Genomic DNA, 27912 nt, shown 5'->3' with positions numbered 1-27912 from the left:
TCAGTCCTCCCAGGGACCCCGTGGGGCAACTCCTGTCACTCTCCCAGGTCACAGGCAGCACACGCTGGTCTCTCAAAGGAGCTAAGTGTTCTGAACGGCTGCGTCTTAGCCCCCGCCATCTTGAAGAGCTTACACCTGAAACTGAGTTCTTTCTTTTCAGTCTGTCCATTTTCTACTCTCCGAAAAATCAAGATAATGAGCAGGAAAATGAAAATACAAGCGGGTTGTAAGAGAAGCCTTAGGCTTCTCACAGGAAATTTTTCAGTGTACCAAAAGATGAAACTAGAGCTCCATTTCAGGAGTTTTGTTTTTGTTTTGATTTTTTAATGAACTATTTTAATTTAGAGACAAAGAGTTGTGATTTTAACAAGAATTCCTGAATCCCTGATCCTTGAGAATTCTGTGCACGTGCACGAGCACGCTGTCTCTCTCACACATGCATATGCTCACCATAGTAACTAATACGAGTTAAGACCTCATTTGGTGCCAGGCACCGTGTCAGGTGACTCTCGTTTTGTCACAACAACTCCTGTCGGATAAGGGTGACTAGTGTTACGATTTTGCAGACGAGGAAAGTGAGATTCAGACATAGATACCAAGGTGAGCTTTCCAAAGGAGGCAATGATTTGTGTGGGACCAGCACTCACATGAGAGTCTTCCCACCCCAACTCAAGTATGCTGTCAGGCGGGGCACCCTGCTCGCGGCGCCATTTGCCACGCAGGGTGGCCTGTGGGCTCTCTGCTCCCACTCCCCACATAAGAACGCAGGACACGGTGAGGCCAAAAAGGAACACCCACGGAGCCATAAGTAGGGGAGTCATACCACTATATTCTCACCGGCGACATCCGCCTCTCTGCAATCCGCTCTTGCTAGCCCCCATCTTTTGCTAGCCTAGCCACAGCCGTTATATTAGTGGCTAATGGCTCACTGGTTACAGCTGACGGCCAACTAGCCACAGTTGATGGACATTTGCTACCCGAGCCAGCACCTTTCTATGTGAGGCCGAGAGCCTGGAAACTGCTTTCTGGGTCTTTGTCCCCACACATGCTTTCGGGGAATCATGGCCCCCGAGTAGGGTGGACATAGAGACCCCCTTGGAGTAAGGATGACATTGTTCCTTTTAACCCCACATAAAAGATGTCTCTAAGCCATAGACATATTCCTTTCCCACCACCGTTAGAGGGAACCAGCCAAGGACGTGACTAATGCCTTATGTACCAAAATACTCTGGGCCTGGAACCTTCTCCTTTGGTGTCTCAATGCCTTTTGTTAGAAATGTGACAATAAATGAATGAGACTGATTTGACCAGATGCGTAGAAAAATTAAGCTCATTTCTTTCTGGCCATGCCTTACACCCGTTGTGGGTTTCAGCAGCTGTTAGGGTAGCTGAGTCCGTTATTTATTTCGTGTCCTCCTGAAGGGAGCTGGGCAGGTGATCCAGGTTGCAACCCTTTGGCGGAGGTATATACATAGTGACAGCTCTGCCTGTTTCTGAAAGGACTCCATACAGGATGAGAGGCTGCTCCCTTCACGGGATACTTCACAGGGAAATTGGCAGATAGTTCTAGACTTCCCTTTTGAAGAGAAACCTGCATCTACGATTTTGCTAGGAAGGAACGCTTCCTCTATCTGTATAGGATGGAATACAGAGATTTTTGCTTTTGGAAACCCACAGGGCTCTTTCTTACAACTCCAAAAGTGCCCTGGTAACGCCTCCCCTGGCCCCTTCCCCCAGGTGCAGCCAAGTAATCTGATGCCACAGGCCCGATGAGCTGAAACGTTGACGGATCTGATTTCTCATTAAGGACAGATTTTTGATGTTGACCATGATTGTTGGCTTATAAATACAGAGTGCCAAATATGCTTGAAAAGGAAGATAAGAGCAGTGCTTTTTAAAGTTTAATGTGCCTATGACTCACCAGGGGGTGTCTGAACGATGCCAGCCCAGCAGGTCTCCTCTTAGCACTCCTGGAGGGCCTACCCATGGTGTCAGCATTACACCAGGTGTGATTCCCGAATCAGCCCCCTCCGTCCCTGCCTGCGCCCCTCACCTGCCCGGGAATGACTGTGCACATCTTGATGTCTAGGTTTGTCCACCCCCGTTTTGGGCCTGTCAAATGCATCCGCACACTCCGAGCTGTGGAAGCCAACGAGGAGCTCACCGTGGCTTATGGCTATGACCACAGCCCCCCAGGGAAGAGTGGGCCTGAAGCCCCCGAGTGGTACCAGGTGGAGCTGAAGGCCTTCCAGGCCACCCAGCAGAAGTGAGGGGCCTGGCTCTGGGCTTCAGAGACCGGGAGTCGAAACTTGGATCTATGCACTTCGTTTATCCGACAACGGGACAACCAGGGACTCGTGCTGTGACATCACGTCCTCTCACTCTGCGTTCACAACAACTTTCTCGCATACTAACTAGGTTTGACTGTATTACTCATACCAGATTTAAAATTAGCTAGCCCTGCAACAACGTCCTACTGAGAGGGATTGTGGAGCACTTGAATAAGACAGCATGATGTCCTTGGGAGGTTCAGGTCTAAATCTGTACCACATTCAGAGATGCCAAATGATGAGACTGAAAAAGGGAAAGGAGGGTTTGCAGTCATTTTTAGTCCGTGGTTTTTCCATGCTGTTTTTTCCTATGGTCAATGCAAACTGTGTTGTCATCACACTTGCAGATGTGCCATATGGAAGAGAGAATTACTACATTTTTATTCTCTAAATGTAGTATAATTTGCCTTTTAACCTTTGATCTGTATCTTGCAATAGAATGGCTTTGTTCTTTTTCCTAGCGAACAGAACCCCACTCTGAGTCACTTCACCCCTCAGTCCTGTTCCCTATCTGAGCTACCTTTTACAAGAGAAAACTTCCCAATGGATTTTGTGTCAGTGCCAGTGTGTAGATCTCTCTGGCTCTATATCATTGCTTCCTTATTATGTCCTGATATAAATAACTGGCTCATAGGGCCGGGGTATTATTATAGAATTATTATTCGCGCATGTAAACAAAGATATCTTTGCTTTAAGATGAGAAGAGTTTACTTTGTTTGCATTAAGTTATGGAAGAGTTGTAATATATAATTTAAGAAAGAAGAGAGAGAACTTAGTTTTTCTAAGCAGTAAGCGTGGCAATTTTGCAATACCTTCAATAGTGCTAGTAATTTTTTTCTCCTTGCATACACATTAAATGTATATAACATACAACAGTCTGGCTTGTGGCACAGTGCATTGAATTCAAAAGTCAAAAAGCAAACTTGAATTCTAACACAGAATTCACAAGTTGGGTTTTTTTTTTTAATTGCTACTATTAAGAGAGACATACTGATCACTAGAAACAAACCAAACCTTAACGCTAAAACTCTTTATTATTGTAATTTCAAAGCACTTATCTGCTTCAGAGCATTGTGAATTAAGAATATCACCTGTATAGTTTAAAAGCAATGATTATCAGTAGCATTTCAGCCATTTTGCAAGCCATATGTAATCACACCTGCAGAAATAAGGAGAAAACCTGTTTTTAGTTTAGCTGATAGGTATGTGACATAACTGCGACGGCTCTGAAGGAATTCAGGAGTCTGGGGTTTTTGTAAGCACCCTCACCACATGCCAGCTATGTCTCCTTTAGATGCCTGGATGAGACAGCTGGGAGGCCTGGAGCACAGCAGTTGCTCCAACTTGCAAGTGTCAATGCCAGCACCTGTCGCCTCCGCCAGTTTGGATTGAAAGCTGAAGCTTTCCAAGCTGTAGCCCATGGTGAGCTCTGGCTGAGAAGGCTTATGGGGTGTGGGAAAAGAGGGAAGAAACAGGCAGAAGGAGGCTTGATATTTCTTGTCAATTACACGTTGCTCTTACTAGGAAGAATTTCACAGAAATACTTGATCCAGGGCTGCTCATGACTTTCAGTTCAGGCAGCCTCTGGGCACAGGATTCAGCCCTCAAGACAGTGACAAAAGCAGCCCTTCTCTTTTTTTGCAAAGCAGAGCTGGAGGAACTAGGTGGCAGTGGTTTCAGGCAGACAAGCTGATGGTTCACACATGAGAAGTTGTCAGGGCTGCCGGAAAGATCTCCCACAAAGGGAACTGAAGAGAGTGTTTAGGTTAAAAGGCACCCAGGATAGGATCGCTTCTATTCTGTAGAAAGAGACCGGTCTGTAAACTGTGACGGATGGGCAATCTTGGTATTCTGTAGGTGCTTTAATTCAAATGGGTCCCAAAGTGAGTGACTGTTATTAGGAAGAGAAAAATGGCTTTCATTAACCCCAGTCAGTTGTGTTGTGGAGTCAGGTCAGGGAGAGGGCGGCACAGGTCACACCTATGACGCAGCCATGAAGCTTTGAATGTTCCTGAGCGTGGTACTGCTCTGGCTGGGGCTGCAATGGGCTATGATTTCTGTCCTGATGGGCTACTCTAATTACCCCATTCACATGGAATCTTTCTTCCTTTTTTCTTTTTTGATAAAAGGAATTGAAGAGTTGTAAGTAGTGATTAACCAACTAATCTATTTTTTAAATTAGATATTGAATGATAACACTCTGAGTTTAAAACCTACCAGTGAGTCTGTGACATTCAGACAAATCAGAGGGAACAAGACACCCAAGCAGAGCCTTTCTTTGTCTTTCTCCCTCTTCTCTTCTATGTGTCTACTGGCTCTTCCTTCTCCTTCCTCTTTCTCTTGTCTGTGAAAATGCCTGGGTATCCATGTGTAACAAGACCCCCAGCTGATCGCTCCCACTCTGTTCCTCTGTGTCCCCTGTGTTCTGAGCTCCTGTCTTGCTCTGAGTGCCATAGAGACACTCCCTTTCCCTCTGTGTCCACGTCTAGCGCTGCTGGTTGTGATTTCCCCCTGCCATACACAGACACACAGCCTCTCTCTCTCCCTCTCTCTCTCTCTCTCTCTCTCTCTCTCTCTCTCTCTCTCTCTCTCCCTCTCTCTCTCTCTCTCTCTCAAAGCCAAATGTAAGGCTTTGTCCACAGGGTAGAATCAGAGGGGAGCTTCAGATTCACTGTTATGTAGGTAGGAAAAGAAGTCCAGGGGGGTTGGTGTTCCCTAAGGAAGTAACTGGGGAGGAAATACGGGTGTGTTCCTTGTCTGAGCCAAAGTCTGAGGGGAAAAGCCTCGGGATGTATTTTTCTGCTGAATCTTACATCTGCTGTAGAAGAAAATAATGTCAGGAAGCAGCCAAAGCTGGTAGTTTCATCAACATCAACATCACAACAGAAATGTGGAAGGTTCCATGTGGTGGGGGGAAAAAGACGGAACTTTTTGCTCTCCCCAAAACCAGCTGGCGCCTGTTGAGCGTGCGGGATGCCATGGTCTCAAAGAAATTCACTCAGAGCCGTCTCAGCCCAACCCCTGCATGACCAGATCTTTCCTTAGCAGCTTTTCTCTGATGGAATATTATCTTTGTTAGAGTTAGGAATAGGAACTAATCTGTAGGAGTATGTCCTCAAATGGACATTTGAATGGACTAACAAAAGCATCTGTAAGGACTGAATTTCTGACGAAAAGGGAGGATGACATTTAAAAAAGCAACAGGTTAGGAAGACTTGAGTTTTGTTAGGACCTATTCTTATTTTAACCTGCTTCATTCCTGGTCTACCTGAGAAACTAAGAAGGAAATTTGTTTTTCAAGACCTCTTTGAACCTGTCAGGGGCTTGGTTAAACTCATTTACCTTCTGGAGGTTCTTCACACTTGAAAAACTATTTCCTTATCACCAACAACCTGAAAAGGCCACTGTGGAGGCCAAGTGTAACCATTTACAACATTTAATGTAACTATTAAAAATGCAGTAACTGTGAACAGTGAATTCAAGGGTTGTCTTCTCAGTGAGACAGTATGTGGCACTTTGGTAACTTTTTCCTTTAATATATACAATTTTAAATCACTCTGCAAAATGCATTTAAGATCTTCCAAGAAGGTATAGTTTTCTGTTTTGCTTTGTTTTAAAACAGTTGCCTCAAGTTTCTGTCATAAGAGTAGTGATTTAGAATCCAGACATTTTTTGTTTTAGAAAAAAACGAGCAAAACTATGTTGCAAGACTGATCTTTGTAGTGTTTATTTGCCACAGATCAAAGGTTCACAATATATTAAATTTACATCTACTTGAGGTATCTTGACAGATTTTTTTCTTTGATCTTTCCCTTCAGGAATTGGACCCTGTGTCACTTTTTTTATTTTAAAAATACTAAATTTTAATAGTTTTGTTTTGCCAAATGTGTGCATATATATTCAAAGCAATGGAACTACTTCAAGCCATACAACCCCAGGGGTGGAAACCCTTTTCACAAATTTTAATGTGTTTGTATGTAAATAGATGTTTGTATGAAATATTTTCATGGTAGAATGAATATATTTAAATGAAGTTGAATTATTCCAGTGCTATTTAAACAAATTACAAAATTTTTGGTGAGAATATCTGAGTCTATCGAGATATAATGCAGATCAATTTTGATTTTTAAAAATCTAAAGCCTACAGATCGACTCTGACCCAAGGCAACTTCCCTGCGTTGTTGCACCTGACGTGGAGAGAGCTTGTAGGCTTCCCCAGTGCCTCAGCCGCTTCCTGGTGTAAGTTAGGTGCTCGTGGAGGTGTGTCCACATTTCAGTGACATCGCTCTGGGCCTTCGAGGGCCTGCGAGCGTATTCGAGGCATTAGAGACACTGGTGCATTTATCCAGAGCACAATTTCCTTGCAGGGCAGCAGAATCAGAAGCCAGACGTGGCCGTGGGACCCTCAGAAGTGGGTTTTCGGGCCGCCATCAACCGCCACCTTACTGCCTAGTCACACATGTCAGGGAGGCTGCCCTCAGTGGAGTTGGGGTTCAGACCTCAGGGGGGGATTTCACGGTTCGCCAGCAATGCCTGCGTCCCGGCCTCCACCTCACAGAGAGGAGCGAGGAGGGTGCTGCTGGCGAGGGGCCTATTTGTCAGCACAGTACATCCTGTCTCAGCTCTGGGAGACTATGCACGTAAGCACCAAACTTCCAACCAGAGAGAGACGCCCTCTGATCACGCCTATCCTGGCTTCCTCTGCCTGTGACTTTAATAGCAAGACCGATCACAGCCCTACCACATGCCTCCCAGTTCTCCTGACGCTTCTGTTACCAGAACGCTCCTTTACAGCGTGAGTCCTCTTGAGTGGGGGGTTTCTGTTTTCCACTTTGGTCCCAGATATAATGAAATGATCCATTTTCTGACAAATTTTCACTGTGTATACTAGCAATATGTACACACATGCCAATGGATCTTAACATATCAACTTGGTTACATTTGGGGTTACTACAATTACTCTCGATTCGTGCAGTGGGAAGTACAGGGACTACTAATGTCTGCTTGGCATAGAAGAAATTAGGTTCATGGTTCTAAGCTCCCTACTTCGAAAGTTTTCCCCCTGGGTTTTCTACGTTCTCGTTTTATCCTGAAATGCATTTATGAGGTTGTGAGGTATGTTTAAGATAAGGAAGTCAAGGGTTCGCTTTCGGCATTTATTGCAACCAAAAGTTAATCCATCACAGTTAACGAGCATCTTTGATTGGTCTTTTGTGGAAATTGAACAAAATCTATGAGCCTTATTCAGTATCTATAATTCTATGATTTTTTTAAATTATGGGAAATTAATGAAAGATGTTTACATGAATAACGTTTGCCCTTACTGTGTTATGAATGAGTTTTTTGTAGTGTGTCTGGGTGCATGTGCAAGAGAGTAGGAAAAATGTTTCTGAAACAAAACTTGACAAATATTTGTAATGAAAAGTAAATTTAAAGATTGCTATAATTGCGCTATAGAAACAATGCAAGTATTAAACAAAATATACAATCATCTGTCATTGTCTTCCTTCGGTCGTCAAGGGCAAAAAGGCAGTAACATTTTTGTTATGACACTCTCACCTGTATATTTTAAATTAGTAAGCAAACTTTATATTTTAAGTTGTTTAACAATGTCATTAACCAGTTTCCATTTTCAAAGCATTGTAGTAACACCTGAGGAGGGGATAGAAAGACTAGGAGCTTGCATGACTCCACATACACCCACAAATCCAGAAACATTAGCAAGATAACTCAAGAATGTTGGATTGATGACGTAAATGTTAAGGGCACTGAACATAAATGAGAGGATGAGGGAAGAAATCTGGAGGATGGGAATGCAAAATTAAAAGATGGGCCCTCACTGGTCTCCCTCCTCTGCGCCCCCGTGGGAGTCGACAGGTCCCCTCAGGCTACAGGCTGCACATCCTCCATTGTTTAATGACTGAAACATCTAGCTCACTTCCCCCTCTGGTGACATGCTTTGGGGGACCAGCAAGTATGTCTGTCTTACTGGATGCATACAAAGCATTCCCCAAATATTTGAGGTGAGAATGACTGAACCAGAGTGTCTTTTTAAAAAAAAAAAAAATAGTGTTCTCAGTTTGCTCATTTATTTGGCATGTATTTCTTAAGCTTTTTCTCAAGCTTTACCATCTAGCAGTCACTATTCTAGGCCATTGAATAAAAACAAATCAGTGAACAAAAACAAAGTCCCTGCTTTGTGGAGCTTACATTTTCATGGGGACACCGGTTGTGAACCAGCGAGAGAATGACTGAATGTGCCAGGTAAGTGTATGGAACAAGGAAGTAGGGTAAGGAGTGCGGGGAGAGGGGTGCAGGGGCAAGATCCGGGAGACCTCACTGAAAGGGGAAAGCACAAAATGGGGAGGTCTGGGGAAAGGTTGCAGGCCCAGGTGGGGCTGCAAGGAGCCAAGCCCTGAGGTAGACGTGTCCAAGAACAGTGGGGTGACTGGTGAGGAGGGAGGTTTGGGTGATGCACTCAGAGGGAGCTGAGAGGGAATCAGATTCTGCAGGGCCCCTAAAGCCATTTTAAGGACTTCATTTTTAACTCGGAGTGCAATGGGAGGTCAACCAATGACGTAAAATATAACAGCTTTGTCCAACTTAGTTTACTGCGGGTCCACAACATGCTTTTGACATTTTAATTGCTAGTAGTCCTTCCCCTGGTGGGTTCTGAACAGAAGAGTGGTTGAGACCTGCCTTCCTTGTGTGACAGGATTACTCTGGCTGTTAACAGGTGGAGAACAGACTGGAGTAGTGGGTGAGGACCCAAGTGAAAACAGGAAGTAGAAATGATGGTGGGTGGGCAGAAGGGATGATAGTGATGGGAAGTGGTTGAACTTTGGATATACCACAAAGGCAGAGACAACAGAATTTGCTGAGATGTGGGGTTAGGTATAGTAAAATGTAGGTTTTATTATTCAGGTATGGTGAGGCCAACGGGTCAGGAGACAGGTGCCATTAAAAAGACAGTTCCCAAGAGGAGGAGGGTACCCCAAGACTCGGGCTACACGGAAGCACCAGGGACAGTCAAGAGGCCGAGGGAGCAGGGGAAATCTGCGCCAGAGCCTTTATTGTGGCTTCTAGGGGGAAGGTAGGGGAGGCACAGCAAGCAGGTTTAGGATTGGCTAGTTTTCATCATTTCCACGGGCTCTGGGGTGCAGGGGTTGCCTTTAGCTGTCCGGTACCTGGCTCTGGGGTGACAGTGGCCCAGAGTGTAAGAGTCTGCAAAGAAGCTGGTTGCCGTGTGGGCTCTGGATGGGCTGGTCTGCATGTGAAAGCTATACATTGTTTGCTGTCTCTAGGAATTGGTAGCCCCAGGTCAGCAGGCCCCAGTTGCCAAAGGCTGAGAATGGAAAGGAATGCTGAATACAACGGGAAATAGGGAATTGAAGCCGACTCTGAATCCTAGTCCGAGCAACTGAAAGAGCAGAGTCATCACTTGTGAAAATAACTCTGAAGGGTGGTCTCACCCTGTTTTTATTCGTAGTTCCAGAATGACCCATTAATTCTGTCATGGACCAGCTCCCTCTTGTGGTAGTGTTTGTTCTCATACTGCTTCTGAAGTGAAGCTATGAGAAAACAAACTGGACCAAATGGATGATGTAATGCATTTTAAAAACAAACACGAGAGCTGCAGAGCTGATGTTTACTCCTGTCGTCAGGTTGAACTTTGACTGGGCAAATAAAGATACCACTTCCAGGGCTTTTTTATTTTTTAAATAAGCCCACATTTTAAAAAGGCTAACAGCACTTGCAGCCTGCAGCCAACTCCGTTGAACACAGCTTGTTTATCTTTTAAAACAAACAGAAGCATTTCGATGTCACCCACCTCTTTAAAATTGATTTAGCTAGAGCACATTTTCTGCAAAACAGGGGTTATGAGTTCATTGGTCCTAAATTAACCTAATCTTGTATTTCTGATTTATCACTTTTTCTTTTTCTTTTTTATGAGTCAACTAGCGTGTGCCCAAAGAGTCAGAGAACAGCAGGGGAAGTTACCTTCCAATTAACCATATGCACAAGCCATACAGAATTAAATGGAAGTTGTAGATACTTTCACTGACAAGCAGCTTCCTGAATTTCTTCTAGACTAGAATCTAGCTCCTAGCCTGGAGAAGAGGAATAGTTTCTCCAAAACAAGGAAATCTTAAGTAGCTTGAAATAAAAAATGGGAGTTATTTTCAGGCTTACCATGTGAGCAGGATACACACTGCGGGGAGTTGTGTCCATCCCACATGTACTGAAATTAGTCCCTAAAAGGAACTTCTCCCAGTAGAATAATGGTGATATTAGAGACATTTCTAGAAACTTCTTTACATAGAACTATTCCAAATACAGCATCTGGCCTGTGTGGGTTGTATGCGTGTGTGTGTGTGTGTGTGTGTGTGTGTATGTGTCTAGGAACACCACTTATCTAGGTAAGATTTGCAGCACCCACAACTGCGTGGAACACAGCCAGAAACCTGACAGCTGGTGACTTCCGAGCAGTCAATAATTCTTTAAAAGTTCACGTATTTTGCCCTGTAGAACCCCTGACACAGCCACCATGGAACCTCAGATTCCAGCCTCACGGTCTCTGACCCAGTGAGATGTGAGAGCCAGCAAGAGAGGGGTGGGAGAAGCATTAGAAAAATGCAGCTGGTTTTCTAAGTCTCTTTTCTAGTTTTTCAGCCCAGTGGCTTGAAACCTATAGGCTGAGCAATGTCTGCCCCGGTTCATGGCCCACGCTTCCCCCCCAGCTTCAACAGGCAGAATCACGGGAAATGTGGGAGCTATGCAGATTCTTAGGCCCCCAGCCAGAGATCCTGCATGTGGGATCACCCCCACCCCACCCCCTGCAGCACACAGAACACCTAGTATTCAGTCCAGTAAGTGATGTTCAGGATGATTCCTGAGCAATTCAGATCAAAGGACCTGGCAGGTACTGCATCTAATGATCAGGGTCATTGTCAGAGCACAGGCTTCCCCCAAGAACTCAAAAATCACTCTCTGGAAGCCGTGTTGAGATTAGGGCAGAGATTATCTAAAGTCACCAGAGAAAGAAGAAAAAAAGGCTCTCAAACCAGCAGGACTTGATTTGACAAAATATCTTTTAAAACAATCAGGATGTTTGGCATTTTCTTCAAACACCAATAAAGGAAGTGGGGAAGTAGGTGGGGGTGTAGATAAAAGCAGACTGGCTATGTGTGGATAATGAGAAGCTGGGTGTGGGTTCAGTGGGGGTTCATTATCATATACTGGGTATTTTTGTTTCCAAATATCTATAATAAAAAGTCAAAGAAAAATAGAAATTGAAAAAGAGAAAGTCATCAACTATAAACATACCAAAAACAAGTGTCACAAACATTACCTGTCCTAATTCTGTCCAAGTAATGGCCTTCCTGGAATTCCCTGGGCTTACTGGCAAACTAATCTCTACTGTGACATCAATCTATGAGGTGACATTAAATCTATTAGGTCACATGTATATAAGTGAACATTCCCCTGGTTCTCATTCCTGGAGAAAATACTCTAGCACAGCACCTCAATCCAATCATATTATTATCTGTGACCAGATGAGGATTCTGGTTCTGATTCTAGTCTTATGAGTTTGGTTAACGAATCTGTTCTGAAAGGTGGAGCTATTCCCAAAGTGCTAACAAAATATCCAGGTTCCGAGCCTATAAAAACCAGGAAAAGCACTAAGCCAAGGAAATTCCCAAGATAATGAATGTCTCCTGATGTAACCTCTACGAAGAGGCCAGGAAGGTCAATAAACATACAGCCCATCCAGTTTGTGGTTGCCCTCCTTGAACTTCTGCAGTAACAGTAGCATAATTTATTGAATGTTTACTATTCCGCAAGCAGTGTACTGGGTACTTTCCATTAGTTATCTCACTTAGTTTCCATAGTAGAAAACACTGCATGTAATTACTTGGGAAAGAATTCCATCTTAACTGGTAGTTAAAAGAAAACAAACACATGAAAGATTTTTCATTAATCTGGAAAAATGTACCTTTGTGGAATACTCACTGCATATTATCTATAATGTAGTGGGGCTACAATGCCATGTGCAAATAAGTAAATAAAAATAAATATACTTAACAATTGGTAAGCATTGTTTTTCTAACAAGAATTTCATTGGTACTCCCCCATCTCATTACAAGGAATTATAGAATGTACCATTTAAGATAATAAGACTAGTAAATCCATTTAGCCAGGCACCTGTAAACCCTATTGTCACAATCCACTGCAAGTGAATGCACAGTGAGGGTGCAGTGTAGACTGCAGAATCAGGGTACCTGGATCCCGTACGTGTGAGGCACGTGTCTGTCTGACATCCGGTGTCAATCCATGGATTCAGTATGAGCCATGCTGAACTTCTGTATCTACATCACCTAGATTCACACACACAGAATCCTGCTGTCCTTCCCACACTACAGTGGGTTGCCTTCCATAGCCTCGGGTGGATGCTCTTATTCTGCTTGGTGGAACAGCATTTCCTAGTATAACAGAAGAAACTATTTATTGTTTTATTCCCATTTAAAAGAGGCTTCTCTCCGTTCCAAAGTCTGGTCCCATCAACCTGTCATCCCAGCTGTGGTAACTGCTCAGGTACACTGGACACAGTTAGGAGACTCACCCAGGACACATGGGACCGGGGTAAGCCTTTAGGAGGGCCCAGGATACTGAAAGGTCGTGAGAAGAGCATCTTCAATTTGAGGCCAAAAGACAGGACTCTATGAGCCTTGTGCTCTTTAATGCTCTTTCCCCTTTGTAAACAAGTCCAATAAAAATTGCCCCACTAATTTCACAGGCCTGTTTTAAGAATAATGCAGCTAACTCCAGTGGCAGACACTGCCCCAAAGCCATTCACATGCCATTTTCCCCTTTGCCTTCTGTGCCTAAAATACTCACATTCCAAGAATCCCTTGCAGCTGGGATTGGCCAGCAGACCAAGTTTCAGTCAATAAGATTTCGGGGAAAGGGGGCGGGCAGTCACTGAGTGGAGCCCCCGGGAAAGCGGAGCAAAAGGAGGACACTCAGCTGGTGTGCTGCCTTCACCTCTTACTCTCCAATCCACTTTTTTGTTTTTTTAAATTTAGTCTTCAGTCTTTTTTTTTAAAGATTTTATTGGGGAAGGGGAACAGGACTTTATTGGGGAACAGTGTGCACTTCCAGGCCTTTTTTCCAAGTCAAGTTGTTGTCCTTTCAATCTTAGTAGTGGAGGGCACAGCTCAGCTCCAGGTCCAGTTGCCGTTTTTTTAGTTGCAGGGGGCGCAGCCCACCATCCCTTGTGGGAGTAGAACGGGCAACCTTGTGGTTGAGAGGACGCACTCCAACCAACTGAGCCATCCGGGAGCTCAGCTCAAGGTGCCATGTTCAATCTTAGTTGCAAGGATTGGTCCTTGCGGGACCAGAGGAATTGAACTGGCAACCTTGTTGGTTGAGAGCCCACTGGCCCATGTGGGAATCAAACCGGCAGCCTTTGGAGTTAGGAACATGGAGCTCTAACCGCCTGAGCCACCAGGCCGGCCCTCCAATCCACTTTTCACACAGCATGCAGAGTCATCTTTTAAACTAGTAACGCAGATCATGCCATTGCATTGCTGAAACCCTTCAATGGCTTCCTAGTTCAGTTAGAATACAATCTAAACTATTTACCATAGATTGGCTCCCTCTACCTCTCCACTGTCATTCAGTCCACTCCCCCCACACACTGCAACCCAGCCAGACCTTCTGTTCCTCAAAAATGCCAAGCGTTTTCCTGGCTCCAAGCCTCTACACCTGCTGATTCCTCTGCCTGCTGTAGATCTCCACCAGCTCTTTGCATGACTTGCTCTCAACTGTCAGCTTTTAACTCATACAGTCAGAGCAAGAGATGCTTTCCCTGACCATCCTGTTTTAGAAGGCCACCTGCATTTACCCTCTATTTCGTCACCCAATTTGTTTTATTGTTATCCCTCATCCCAATCCACAGTTGTTTTCTGTATTTGCTTACTTGGTGGCTGTCTTTTATCGCTGGAAGATGAGCATCATTGGGCTACAGCCTTTGTCTCCCTTGTTTATTGCTGTATCCTTACCCCTTGCACGGTGCCTGAAACATCCAAGACATTCGTTCAGTATCTGCTGAATAAATGAATGGATCTCCATCTTCTATTCCTCACTTCTTCATCAAAGGAAATGAGATGCTAAACAAGAGTTCATAAAGGGAATAATAAGTGCTTAACACAGGACATGTATGATGGTTGGAAGACTTCCAGGAAGGGGTAAATCAGAGAAGCCAACTTGGTAGGAAAAAAAAAAGGGAGCAACTGTGATTGGCTGAGAGTTGAATGTAGTGGAAAATACTGTTGCCATCATTGCCCAATAGCTATTTGGATTGCCACGGCTATCGACACCTCAGGGCCTCTTGGAAGAAGACACTGGAAGTGAAGGTGACCCAGCCCGTGAAGATAAAATGCATCTTCCTGCACAGTCAGCATCACATGCCAGGGCTGAGGTGGCTCCCTGTTCATTTCAATTCCCCTTTCTCTTTACTTCCTCTCCTCACAGGCCTCCTCTATTCAATCCAACTGACTCATCTCCTTGGGGTTCTTTAAAGCACTTGTTAACATTTATTCTCTCTGTGTGTATCTATGTACAGGTGCTCCTTCACTTACAGTGCGATCACATCCCAAGAAACCCATCGTAAATCAAAAACATTGGAAGTGGAAAATGCAATTAATGCATCCAACTTACTGACCATCATAGCTTAGCCTAGTCCACCCTAAATGAGCTCAGAACACTTACATTAGCCAACAGGTGGGCAAAACTATCTAACACAAAGCCTATTTTATATTCAAGTTTTGAATATCTCATGTAAATTATTAAGCATATCGCTTTCAGACCACCATAAAGTTGAAAAATCATAGTCGGGACCGTCTGTGTCTATATGTAAATACACACACATAGATTTGTTATTATCATTTTGCAGAAACTTTTGAAAGCAGGTGGCTGACTTGCTGAGTGATTTTCAAATGGCAAACACTTAAAGAAAGGATGACTGTGTAGGAAACAAATCATACTCAAATATAAGATACTGACCTCAAAGATGTGGAGACTATTATCCATAATCAGGGCTACTGTGAGCAGAATAAGTGAGACTAGTTCCTCCTCCTTCCCACCATGTAGTCATTATTTTGCAGAACATTTTGCAAGCAAGTTGCTGACATCAACAGACTTCACCCCTAAATACCTCCACAGGTACCTCCTAAGATTCTCCCACTTAACACAATACCATTATCACAGCTAAGAAAATTAACAATCATTCTCTAATACCATCTCGCACACAGTCTGTATTCAAATTTCTAAGCATTCTTTCTTTTGGAGGTCTCACTCCAGATGCTATCAAATAGATTAAAATGCACCCACAATACAGTTTTTCTGGAAAAATTTTTTTAATGATTTAGTTACAAGTAAACCATTTAATTTGTGATCAGTTAGTTTCTCAGCAAGCATGGTATATGGTCCTTTGGAAGCGAAATAATCTAACTTACTAATTGATTTAAAATATAATTAGTTTCTGGTGAGGATGTGGAGAAAAGGGAACCGCTGTACACTGTTGGTGGGACTGCAGATTGGTGCAGCCACTATGGAAAACAATCTGGAGGTTCCTCAAAAAATTAAAAATAGAACTACCATATGACCCAGCAATTCCAGTTTTATTTATCCAAAGAAATCCAAAACACTAACTCGTAAAGATATATGCATTCCTGTGTTCACTGCAGCACTATTTACAATAGCCAAGATATGGAATCAACCAAATGCTCATCAATAGATGACTGGATAAAGAAATTGTGGTACATTTATACAATGGAGTATTACTCTGCCATAAAAAAAAGAATGAAATCTTACCATTTGCAACAACATGGATGGACCTAGAAGGTATTACGCTGAGTAAAATAGATTGATAAAGACAAATACCATCTGATCTCACTCATATGTGGAATCTAAACAAAATAAACAAACAAAACATAAACAGATTCATAGATATAGATGAACAAACTGATGGTTACCAGGTGGGAGGGGATTGGGGGACTAGATGAAAAAGGTGAAGGGATTAAGTACAAATTGGTAATTACAAAACAGTCACGGGGATGTAAAGTTCAGTATGGGGAATATAGTCGGTAATATTGTAGTAATTACGTATAGTGCTAGGTGGGTACTAGACTTATCTGGGGAATCACTTCATGAATTACATAAAAGCCTAACCACTACGCTGTATACCTGAAACTAATATAATATAAAATAATACTGAATGACAACTATAATTTTTAAAAAATTACCATTAGTTTTTATGACTATTAATATTTTATCAGTTAATGTCAGCATGATTTTTAGTTTGTAGACATTTCTTAATTTTATTTTCATATTCTGAGGTCGATCCTTTTTTTTTTGTTCAGGTCTCAAAACTTTTCATAGCTCTTCAGAGAGCGCCTTGGTCCTAGGCTTGGTAAGACGCTGCCTGCTGGGTAGAGAGCTTGCTGGGGGGCAGGAGATAGGAGAAGGGGACTCAGCGTGTGGCCTCCAAAATACAAAGATGCAGACTTTAAGCCCAGAACCTCCCTCTCCGAGGCAGCTGCCATTGCCTGAGTTTCCAAACCTGGACTGAAGTGAGGAGTTCTTGAGGCTCAGAGAAAGAGAGAGAAAAAGTTGCTTCTAGGAGACAGCAGTTTCCAGCCTGTGCAGCCCAGCATTCATGGGTCATTTCTGAAAAAAACAGGCTTTAAGACAGTAATGAAATGTAATCTGAGCAAGCCTCTGAGCTGGTCAGAAACTCCAGACTAGGGCACATGGTTTGGAAGAGTTTGGTGGCTTTTTGTTCGTTTTGCTTTGTTTCTGCTGTAGGGGATATCTGAAATCAACAGTATCTAATTTGAATTCAATTCATATTGAAAAAGCGTCTGACTGTAAGAAATTTCAGGATGCCGTCCCCATAAGACAAAATACAATAGAAAATGGAGAAGTTTATACTAGAAACTACTTTGTCAACTGAAGAAGAAAGGAGTCCTACTTATGCTTCCAAGAGGATTTCATTAGTATAAGTCAATCTAATAACAACTGCTTTACAGCATAAAAGGGGGCGGGCATTATTATTGGCCCCATTATGTAGATGGGGAAACTGAGGCCTAGAGATGTAACATGGCTTATAGAGGTCTTCCTGAGATTCAGCTGGTAGAACTGCCTGCCATCAGGATACAAGAGAAAAAGATGAAGACTTCAGTATTTTTTAAGTTCATTATCTTTTTAAAATTAAGAACTGCTGCTTTGTTTTTCTAAGCTTAGGAAAGGAGTTAAAAGCAGAGTGACTTCATTCTTCCTTTCATGTAACAAAACTCCCAGAAGACACATGTTCTCGGCACAGTCTGGATGCAGTATTGCTATAGCATCATGCTGGGCATGAATTGCTCATTTTCACGAAGCATGACTCAACCTTCACATCGGGAATTTTTTTCCTCTTGAAACCTCTTGGAGCCAACTTGTTAAAGACTCAAGAGGAATCACTTAAGGACATGAGTGATTGTCAAATGGCCAACACTCTGGGAAAGAGGGTGACTGTGGAGGAGACAAATGACATTCAAATACTAGATACTGACAGAAGACGGGCAAGCTGTTATATGTGATCAAGCCTCCCAGAAGCAGAATTAATGAGAGCAATTCCTCCTCCTCCCACTGCAAGAGCGTAGGGACGGATGGAATGAGAGTGGTGCGATTAAAAATGCTTCATTACTTTGACAATCTTGATTTAACATTTTATGATCTGTTTCTAAATCCAGTTTATGTTGATAATTGTAATTAATGACTCAGTTAAAAAAAAAAACAAACCTCAAAAAGACCCTTGGGTCCAAATAGAAGAACATCGCCCACTGGGTTTATTAAACCTGGTGTGGAGTTTTTAGTTCCACCCACTGGCTACACAAAGGTTTTTAGTGAAATTCTTTTGCTAGATTTCCATCTCCCCAATTCGTTCTTGCAAACTACTATGCTGCATTTACACTTTAACAAATGGATCCAAAGTCTAGTACAAGTCTTAGTTGGAAAATTTTCCAACAAAATGGAAAACTCTAACTTTTAAAATGCTCCAATAAGACAATTTTTATAGGTGACAGAGACTTTAGAAACATAGCCCATCAGACAGAAACGTTTCCAAACATCCACCAGGAAGAGATAGTGTTTGTTTTTGTAAAAATAACTCTTAAGTAGCATATTCCTTACTATGAAATACATTCCAGACACCTTTCATTATAGAAATGGTCAACAATTGACTGATGTCACTTTATAAAAGAAAAATGTGTTGCACATCTTTCAGTTTGGTAAGTACTATAAACTCTGCCATGAGATAGCCAGTGAATCATCTGAATGGCACGAATCGAAATAAAATTTCTTTATGGCAAAGTTGGTTTATTGAACTTCACGAGGGAAATGTTACAGTGACACTATTTCACCACAAAATTATTTAACTTTAGATTTCATGAGGAAACATATTAGCAGTATACTGTCAATAAAGCATCATCATTAATAGCTAACTATATTAAATTCTGGATTAGCTTCCTTTGGTGTTCTCAAATTAAAACTTCTCCAGATATATATGTTTTCAATTAAAAGGTCACAGTTAACATAAATTCACACGAGTTACAAAATGTATTTGTGCTTTAAAAATTAATTATTAGTCGTCTGATAGCCACCATTTTGGAAGTGATTTCTCAACAGTCAATGAAGTGTTTTTATACATATTTTAGAAAATACCTAAAAGCTTTATCTCCATTCAACTCATATGTATGCTCTTTGTAAAAATAAAAAACATACATATAAAAAATTAAAACAAATCATTACAAAGATACAAATACTTTAAAATTAATAAATATTAAGATGAAAAAAGTAAATCCTTTCTCAGACCTATAAAGAATAGTTAACTACTAACTTCTTACAAAAAGAAAGTTAAATTCCTTTTTAAAAAACCATTAACACTAGCACTGAAAAAACATAAATGTGCTTGGAAAGTCTGTAAACTTTCTTCCCCCACTTTAGAAAATATTTTCAAAAGCAATAAACAGATTCCCTTCTTTAAAAAACTGTTATACCCATCATCATTATTACAGCTGTCACTGTTTTATTATAAAAATAGTTACAAATCAACATTAATTTAGATAAAGTCAAATCCTTTTTAATTCTAGCATCTCCCTAAACATAAATAAAGCCAAGTTGTTTTTCCTTAATCTCTAATATTTAAAACTGAAGAATTATTTTCTATAATTATTACCTGCAGTTAGTTCAGTTCATAGAATTGTCTTTCATAATTAAATTATCCGGTTAGGACCATCATGGTGATAAAACAAAAATCCTAGATTAGACACATTATTTAATTTGTTTCCCACATTCTGAGATACTGTAAGTACAATCATCTTTTGGCTTAAGTTCCTCTAAAATGATGAAGGACAGCAACCTATCAGAGTTAGTGCACACACTGCAGTAAACGTTCATGGCTTACGTCTGTTCATATGATAGCTTCGTATGCAAGCTTACTATTTCCTCTGTGCAAAGTCTTAACTTCAAAACAAAAGTAGGGTAAAAAACTTTTTGAAATATTCTTTCCACCACTGAAGGACAGACAAGATATCTTTCAGTATTTAATTTGTGTTTCAGACTGAGGAGGAATAGCATGTTATGGCCATAAAATTTAAAGATTTTAAAAACTGATGTACTGTAACACAATACTATTACAAATATATGGGGACTCACAGCAATTAGAGGTCTGTCCTCGGAGCTACAATCCAAATGGAAGATGGTTTGTTGTTAATTCAGCCTTTAGTCATTAAGTTGATTGGGTGTGAGAGAGAGCAAGAGATACTATGCCAGATACACTTCCAGAAATTACTAAAAGCTAAGAATAGGTCTCCTGTGGTAGCCAGGAGCCACGTTTACCTATTTTGCCCCCAAGTTACAACTCCTCATATGCTTTCAATTTGTTATTCACTGTTTAAAGATATCATAATAAAATATAAAGCACCTTATTATGTCATTTCATTTGCATTAAAATTTAACTTATTTTGCATATTTTAATAGAATTTACTAAGAAAACAATTCAAATTACTCTTCTAAAAGTAAGTTTTTATAGACCTGATACTGATTAGAAATATCAAGCATCGCAATCTGTTGGCAAAGTCATTCTTTATGGACTGAGAACCAGAGCACATTCGATGCCTTCTCCTCCCACTGGAACTAAAGTCTTAGCTCTAAAATGCACCGACAGTAATGCAATTAAGTCCATCAATACAAAGAAAGAAGTCTAAGGAGAGGCAAATACCAGTTTTTATCCCATTTGAAGGACATACCGTTAACCGTGCGCTGAACCATTAATATTTGGTTTTCTATCACAGGACACAGGATTGAATAGTCACTGACTCTGGAAACCCCACCACACGCGTATTTGAAGCCCCCTGCACCGGGCTCTCTCGGGACAGATGTTCTGATTCGTCCCAGCTTGGCTTCATTTTCAACCTCACCTGAAAAACCAACCTTTTCCTTGTGCTGTCACAGTGACAAACTTGATTAAACAAATACAGAACACAAAAGTGAGCATGATGATGATCAACAGAGAAGTGTCAGGATGATTCACTGTATTTGAGATGAAATCTTATGACTGTCACTGTCATACTTCCAAAGTATTCCTTTAGTCAAAATTAAATAGTATAACAAAGACTGTTATTTAGCACCAGCACGTCACTGAAGGCTTTGGTTCAGGTTTCAGGATAACTCCGTTATCAGGGGGTTGACTAAGCATTAATGGTTTGTGGCTCTTAAGCTTATGGGCCAAGGTCATAAATATAGCTTCCACGTGGTCATTATCATTGGGGTTTTTAGCAGAGGTTTCAAACAAAGGCATACTGTGTGTGTCAGCAAATTTTTGTGCCAAGTCTGTAGGTACCTGAATGGCACTTCTTAAGTCACATTTATTTCCAACGAGAATCCGTGGTATGTCACTGGCTAGCAAATGTTGTTTGCATTCTTCTATCCAAGATGGCAGGCTGTGAAAACTAGCCATGTTGGTCATATCATACACGAAGACCACGGCATGGACGTTCCTGTAGTAGTGCTGTACCATGCTCTTTCTGAAGCGTTCCTGTCCTGCTGTGTCCCATAGCTGGATCTGAAAATGGAAGGAAAAGAGAGAGAGAGAGAAAAACTGATTCCAATTATTCATACTGAAAATCGAAATCACCTTTGCATGGTCTTTAGCACTCCTTCCCTTCTATTACTTTGTTCCCTTCCATAGTGCCTTTTCAGTGTTATTTATGGGATCCACATTTCATGATGCTAGACACCTTGCAATTAATGCAAGCATCTGAACAAATATTTCAATTTAGCATTTACATTTCAGTAAATCAAATGTCTGAATAAAATTATGCCTCAAAAATTGATTTTAAAATATTAAAACTGTATCATGTTTCAACAAACGTTAAGTGTCTAATTCCTATAAATTTAGTTACTATATGCCCTTCTCTACTTTTCACAAGTCTAATTTAAAACAGCAGATTTAGGACAGATGTTAGAGTCATGAAGTCTAGCCCCCAACATACACACACACACACACACACACACACACACACACACACAGGGTCTATGAAATCCAAGCCCCCTTGAAAATTTTAAAAGGCTAAAAAAATTCACTTATCTATCCTAAACATCTCTACCAACAAAACACAATATCTCCTAGCTGAAATAAGAGAGAATTGGGGAAAATGACACCTAAAGATGGCCCTTTGTAAATGCCTCATTAACTCAGTAATTACTTTTATTGCTCTCCAATAAAGTGTGAAGTTATTATTTCACACTTCTTCTTTCCCAGAAGTCTTGGTGTGATTAGGAGGTATAAGTTCATCAGGATTGACAGAAAGAGTATTGCTGAGTCCACCCCATCCTAAAACAAAACCAACAGATGGTCTTAGGGATAAACAGCCTCATCATCACCACTTGCGTTTATCGAGGACTTTGAGACAGGTCTAAATTCTGTGTATTTTTTTGAAGTTTAGTTTTCATAAAAGAAATGCATGTTTGTTATGGAAAACAGTAAAGTAGAAATAAAAGGGAAATTGACTTAAAAACAATCAATAATGTTTTGGTGTATTTCCTTTTTGTATGCTTTTTTTAAACTTATAAGTATATTGTGCTTGAAACATTATAAATCATTCTTCACTGATGAAATTACTGTTTGAATAGACTTACAGGAAATGTTATTAAAAGAGAAAAGATCAGCTCCAATTTATTTGGGCAGCTTTTAGATGGGTCATCCAAATTATTTCCAAATATCTTTCTAAATGTTAAAGATACATTTTTTAAATAAAAAAAAACCAGATATAATTCACATACCATAAAATTTACCCTTTAAAAATACACAATTCAGTGGCTTTTAGTATATTCCCAAGGCTATGCAATCCTCATCACTATCTAATTCCAGAACATTTCATCACTCCAAAAAGAAACCCCATGCCCATTAGCAGTGACCCCCCATTCCTCTCCTGAATGATGCTGAGCAGAAACAGGAGAGGCAGAAACAGTTTCAGAGACATAGAGAAAAAACTGAGGGTTGCTAGATGGGATGGGGTTGGGGATAAAGGAGAGGGTGAGGGGATTAGAAAGCACAGTCAGTAACCACAAGATTGCCACAGGGATATCAAAGATATTTTGGGGAATATAATCAATAATGTAAAGATTTTGTGTGGTATCCGATGGACACTTGTCTTATTAGGGAGACCACTTCAGGGATGGTGTAGATGCCTGATCACTGCACTGTACACCTGAAGCTGAATAATAATGAATGTCTGCCATAATTTACTATATATATAGTCACAGGATGTGGAGTACAGCATAGGGAATAGACTCAAGGGAATTGTAACAGCTATATATGGTGATAGAGGGGTAGTAGATTGGGGGACAGGGGTTATCACTTTGTGAGGGGTGTAAATGTCTAACTATTACATTGTTTTGTACACCTAAAGAAAAAAGAAAAGAAACAGGAGAGGCAGATTTGCTAGGAAAGATGAATTCCTTCAGACATTTGAGACAAAGGAGGGATCATCCAAACAGCCATGTTGAGAAGACAGTAGGAAATGCAGAATGACAGGAGGACAGAGGTCTGGGCCAACCAAAGACTCGGAAGTAGTCTTCACAGAAGTGACAGCTAAAGCCGAGAGACTACTACAGGCGAGAATGTAGATAGAAGAACAGGTCAAGGGTAGACTGAGGCTCACCCTGGAATCGTCCTCAATTGCTGCCACATTTATTTTCCTCTTTTAACTCTACATATGTAATACTTAGGAACAGATGAACAAATATAGACTTTATTACATTTCCTAAAGCATTCAACTGATTCTGAAAGAGCACCGCTACACAACATGCTCTTTGTAAAAATTTCTAATCCACAATTAAAAACATTTAGCACAATATCCCATTTTTACGAAACAAAATAGTCTAGTATGCCATTTTATTAAAGTAACATAGAGCTGTCCAGCTTTCACTTTAAAATGAAATTAGAAGAAAAATCATTTCAAATTAGGCTTATAATTTTCCAAAGAGAAAATATGAACACTTCAGCAGCACTTAAGATGGAGTACAGGTTGGGCTGGCCTGGTGGCTCAGGCGGTTAGAGCTCCATGCTCCTAACTCCGAAGGCTGCTGGTTAGATTCCCACATGGGCCAGTGGGCTCTCAACCACAAGGTTGCCAGTGCAACTCCTGGAGTCCCGCAAAGGATGGTGGGCTCCGCCCCCTGCAACTAAGATTGAGCAGGGCACCCTGAGCTGAGCTGCCTCCCGGATGGCTCAGTTAGTTGGAGCACATCCTCTCAACCACAAGGTTGCTGGTTCGACTCCCGCAAGGGACGGTCGGCTGTGCCCCCTGCAACTAGCAATGGCAACTGGACCTGGAGCTGAGCTGCACCCTCCACAACTAAGACTGAAAGGACAGCAACTTGACTTGGAAAAAAGGCCTGGAAGTACACACTGTTCCCCAATAAAGTCCTGTTCCCTTTCTCCAATAAAATCTTTAAAAAAAAAAAAAAAAGATGGAGTACAGGTTAACAAAAAAGCAGAAACACTACATGGGATAAAGCTCTTCTATTCACTTTTTTTTTAAGACACTAAAAAAATTAAGTTTTAAAAAATGTGTCCATTGTAGCTGTATCTTTTTCTGATACAGAAATTTCAGAATGTTTCTGTAGTCCTTTGAACCACACTAAATATCTCTCCCAGGTTTTCCAGTTGGAGGTACAAATCAATGGCTAAGGCCTTAGAAAGAAGAAAACAAAACTGCGTCCAGGTCCTTGTTGACATACAGGTCAGGCTGAAGCTCAGGAAGAATGGCCCCAGAAAGAATGTTTTCTCCTTACTCCTCTCACAGGACCACAGGGACCAACTCTGTGCTCCCAGTTTCCTCACACCTGCGGTCCTGGTTTACTTATCACTGCCAGCACTTATCCCAGTGTTGTGTTCTACTTTATACACTGGACATGCTTTGTATTTTTTCAATACAAGTATCTCTTCAATTTGCACCTGACTCATCTGTGATCTTAAAGTATGAATGGCAACCAGAAGCAGGTAAAGTGCTATCAAATCTCAACTCCTCCCCTGTCTCCCTTCCCTCTACTTATTGTAATATCCTGCTCCCAGTTGGGGGGAATTTCTCTGCCATTCATCTGCCTGCCTATGCTCTACTTTATTTCTGCTTCACTCTCTGCGTATGCAGCTACAGACCTGATGGAGCCAAAGCAGAATGATGGTGTTAAGCCAACAGGGAAGAAGAATCTCCTAAAGATTACCAACTGACCTGGCGCTTCATATATGTTCTCATCCAATTCTCACACCAACCTGACACAGTATCATTATCTCAATGTTTCAGAAGAGAAAATAGACTCTGAAAGATTAAGGATCATGCCTAAGGACTAGAGTAACAAACCACCCCCAGTTTGCCTGAGACTGAGGGGGTTCCAGGGATGTGGAACTTCCAGTTTTAAAACTGGAACAGTTTTGGGCCTTCTTGGTCACCCTACTAAGGACACACAGCCCATCTTTACCCTTTCATAGGTTCAGATTTGAGCCAGGTCAGCTGGGCTCCAAAACCCATGCACTTTCTCCCAGAACTCCTGCTTCTCCCAAACTAAGGTTGCTCTCAAACCTCAGAAGCCCGATTATTTTCCTCACCTACAGTTCCTGGGCCTAACCTAATTCTGATGAAAATCTCCAGTCTCTTCTTATTCTATCTTTTCCTCTGTAATGGACACAAATCTTTTTTGTATCCCTAATATAGCACACCCAAAGGATCACCATTGGTAGCTTCAATGGGACAATGAAAAACTAAAGTGAAAATGAAAAGGCAAAACGGCCTATAGAAGGATGATTTTTTTTCAACCCAATTTCTTCTTGGCTGTACCATCATCAGCATTTAAACCCCTTTGGGGTGGGGGGATAGGATGGTGGTTAGGGAACTAAACGTTAAATTGTTCTTGCCTCAAGGATGAGGGTGTAGGAAGGAAGCAGTGAGCCTATTTTTCCCCCATAGAGGATTGAAGTAAAGACGAACATCCCATTAGGTTGGTGCAAAAGTAATCGCAGTTTTTGCAATTATTTTTCACCTTTGAAACGACAATTACTTTTGCACCAACCTAATAATTTAAAGCAAAAACGTAAATGCAGTATAAGGCAGGCAGGGCAGTTCCTAGGGTCTGCACGTTTTAAGGGGTGGTATCAGCAGATGGCCGAGGTGTTAGCAGTGGCTTGGGATGAAGACGAGTGTCAGGTTTACACCATCAGGAGGCCTTGGCCCTGTCATTGGTCTTCATTCCCCAGTGCCCCATTCCAAGTCCTCGGAACCCCCGTCTTGGCCTTGGGCTTATGATCTTCTCCACTATTATTACTGTGTCCTTAGTCTCAGGAGCCAGCAATAAACATGAAGAAGAACTGGCAGCGAGTGGCAGCAGGAATGTGCTTCTGGCAACACCAGCAGGAACTATCATAGTATGCACAGAATGTTTCTGCAGGAAAACGGATTTTTCTACAACAACTCAACGTCATACAGAAACTACAGCAGCAAAACTGGACGTGACACACCTACCTAAGCACTTCCTCAAAGACAACAGGGCTTCCCTGTCACAATACAATACCCAGGGCAGCGCTCAGGGGACTGTTTAGTAACTGATATTTACTAAACAGATTCTCCAAGCGTGAGACACTGCGCTGTTTCTCCTGTGGTCTTACTTCACTGGCTTCCCGCACAGGGGACACTGCCAGTGAGTCAGTGGGTGCCCCCCCCCCACTCGTGCTACTCAAAGCGTGGTCCGCGGACGAGCGGTTGCTGCATCCCCTGGGACCTTACCAAAGCAGAATCCGCCTTAAAAAAAAAAAAAATGCTGGGTAAAGGGCACGACATTAAAGTTGGAGGAGCACTGCCTTAGAAGTTTGCTATATACAAATCCTCCCAACCCCCAACTCCCCCCTCCCCATCAGCGCTGCGAGAAAAACGGAGCGCGCACACCGCACAGGCCCGCGTCTGACCCACGGAGGGGCCGGCACACGCGCCACGCCGGGGCGCCCCTCCCCCCCGGCGGCCCCCCCCCCCCCGCTCACCTTGATGCGCTCCCCATCAATCTCCACCGCTCGTTCTCGGAAATCCACCCCGATAGTCGCCTCCGTGCGGTCCGGGAAGCGGCCGGCGCAGAAGCGGTAGGTCAGGCACGTTTTGCCCACGTTGGAGTCGCCGATCACGATGATCTTGAAGATGCGGGAGCGTGCGGGCGGCAGAAAGGCTGACGCCCCCGACAGCGCGCCGCTGGACGTGAAGCTCGCCTCCAACGACGACTCCATCTCGGAAGCCATCCCCGGCGCCGCCCCGCGCTGAGGCGCAGGGAGGCCGGCGCAGACCCGCTAGGAGATGACGCCGCGCGCGCGAGGGCGCCCAGCCGGCCGGCTCCGCGGAGCAGCGTCGCCGGAGCCACCGCCCCGCGGGCCGGCGCGTGCGCGTGCGCACCTTGGCCCCGCCCCGCAGGTGAGGCGCCCCCCGCGCAGCCCCGAGGTCCTCCCGCCCGCGCCGCCGCCGCACCCCTGCTCCCTCGGGCCGGCGCTCGGCCGCCGGGACGGCCTGGAAGCAGTCGGGGCTTGACGGCGGCGCCCCAGGCCTGGACGCGGGCTGGCCCGTCACGCCACGTCCCAGGCCCCCGCCCTCCGGAGGAAGCCGCGCAGGCAGAGTGGGGGCGGGGAGAGAGACGGCGGGGACGGCGGAGGTGCCGCCCGGCCTTGTCTCGCGAGACCGCCGTGGGGCCGCCTCCGCGCGGCCGTGCGCCTGCTGAGGCTGTGTCGGGTCGTCCGGGGGCTCCGGTGTCGCTGTGCGGGGGCCTGCGGGGGCCTCCCCGCGCGTGCGGGTGCAGACGGGCGCCCCGGTCGGCGGCGCTCCCTGCCTCCGCCCGCCGCTCTGCCCCGCGGGAGGTGGGACGGCGACCAAGGCGGTGGCGTGGGACGCGAGGTGCGGCCGGAGGCCCGGCCGGCGCGGGAAGCCCTTGCGGGCGGGCTGCG

At 43.1% G+C, this 27912-nt stretch overlaps 2 protein-coding genes across 3 annotated transcripts in view; one reads left to right on the top strand and one right to left on the bottom strand.

The window, feature by feature from the left end:
- SETD7 (SET domain containing 7, histone lysine methyltransferase) overlaps positions 1–7823 on the top strand; it is a 43051-nt gene extending 35228 nt beyond the window's left edge. For both annotated transcript variants that reach the window (XM_081077659.1, XM_081077658.1), the window contains exon 9: positions 2090–7823. In XM_081077659.1, coding sequence (XP_080933785.1) covers positions 2090–2270 — 181 coding nt within the window. In that variant the 3' untranslated portion in view covers positions 2271–7823. The remainder of the gene's footprint in view (positions 1–2089) is intronic.
- Positions 7824–15996: 8173 nt separating this feature from the next.
- RAB33B (RAB33B, member RAS oncogene family) lies at positions 15997–27368 on the bottom strand. Its single transcript, XM_081077657.1, has 2 exons — positions 26971–27368; positions 15997–21501 (listed from the first exon to the last, which is right to left on the bottom strand). The coding sequence occupies exons 1-2, from the start codon at positions 27217–27219 to the stop codon at positions 21061–21063; spliced, it is 690 nt and encodes a 229-aa protein (XP_080933783.1). The 5' UTR covers positions 27220–27368; the 3' UTR covers positions 15997–21060.
- Between the last annotated feature and the right edge of the window lie 544 nt (positions 27369–27912).

The sequence above is a fragment of the Rhinolophus hipposideros genome, assembly GCF_964194185.1.
Source record: "Rhinolophus hipposideros genome assembly, chromosome: 16".
Lineage (NCBI taxonomy): Eukaryota > Metazoa > Chordata > Mammalia > Chiroptera > Rhinolophidae > Rhinolophus > Rhinolophus hipposideros.
Note: the sequence above shows the minus strand (reverse complement) of the source record. Positions and strands in the feature narration are given on the sequence as shown.

Bases quoted from the DNA above. Each gene is read 5' to 3' on its own strand.
- RAB33B (XM_081077657.1), bottom strand. From the start codon at position 27,219: ATGGCTTCCGAGATGGAGTCGTCGTTGGAGGCGAGCTTCACGTCCAGC. The intron at 21,502-26,970 runs GTGAGCGGGGGG...TTCCATTTTCAG, and splicing joins TTGATGGGGAGCGCATCAAG to ATCCAGCTATGGGACACAGC.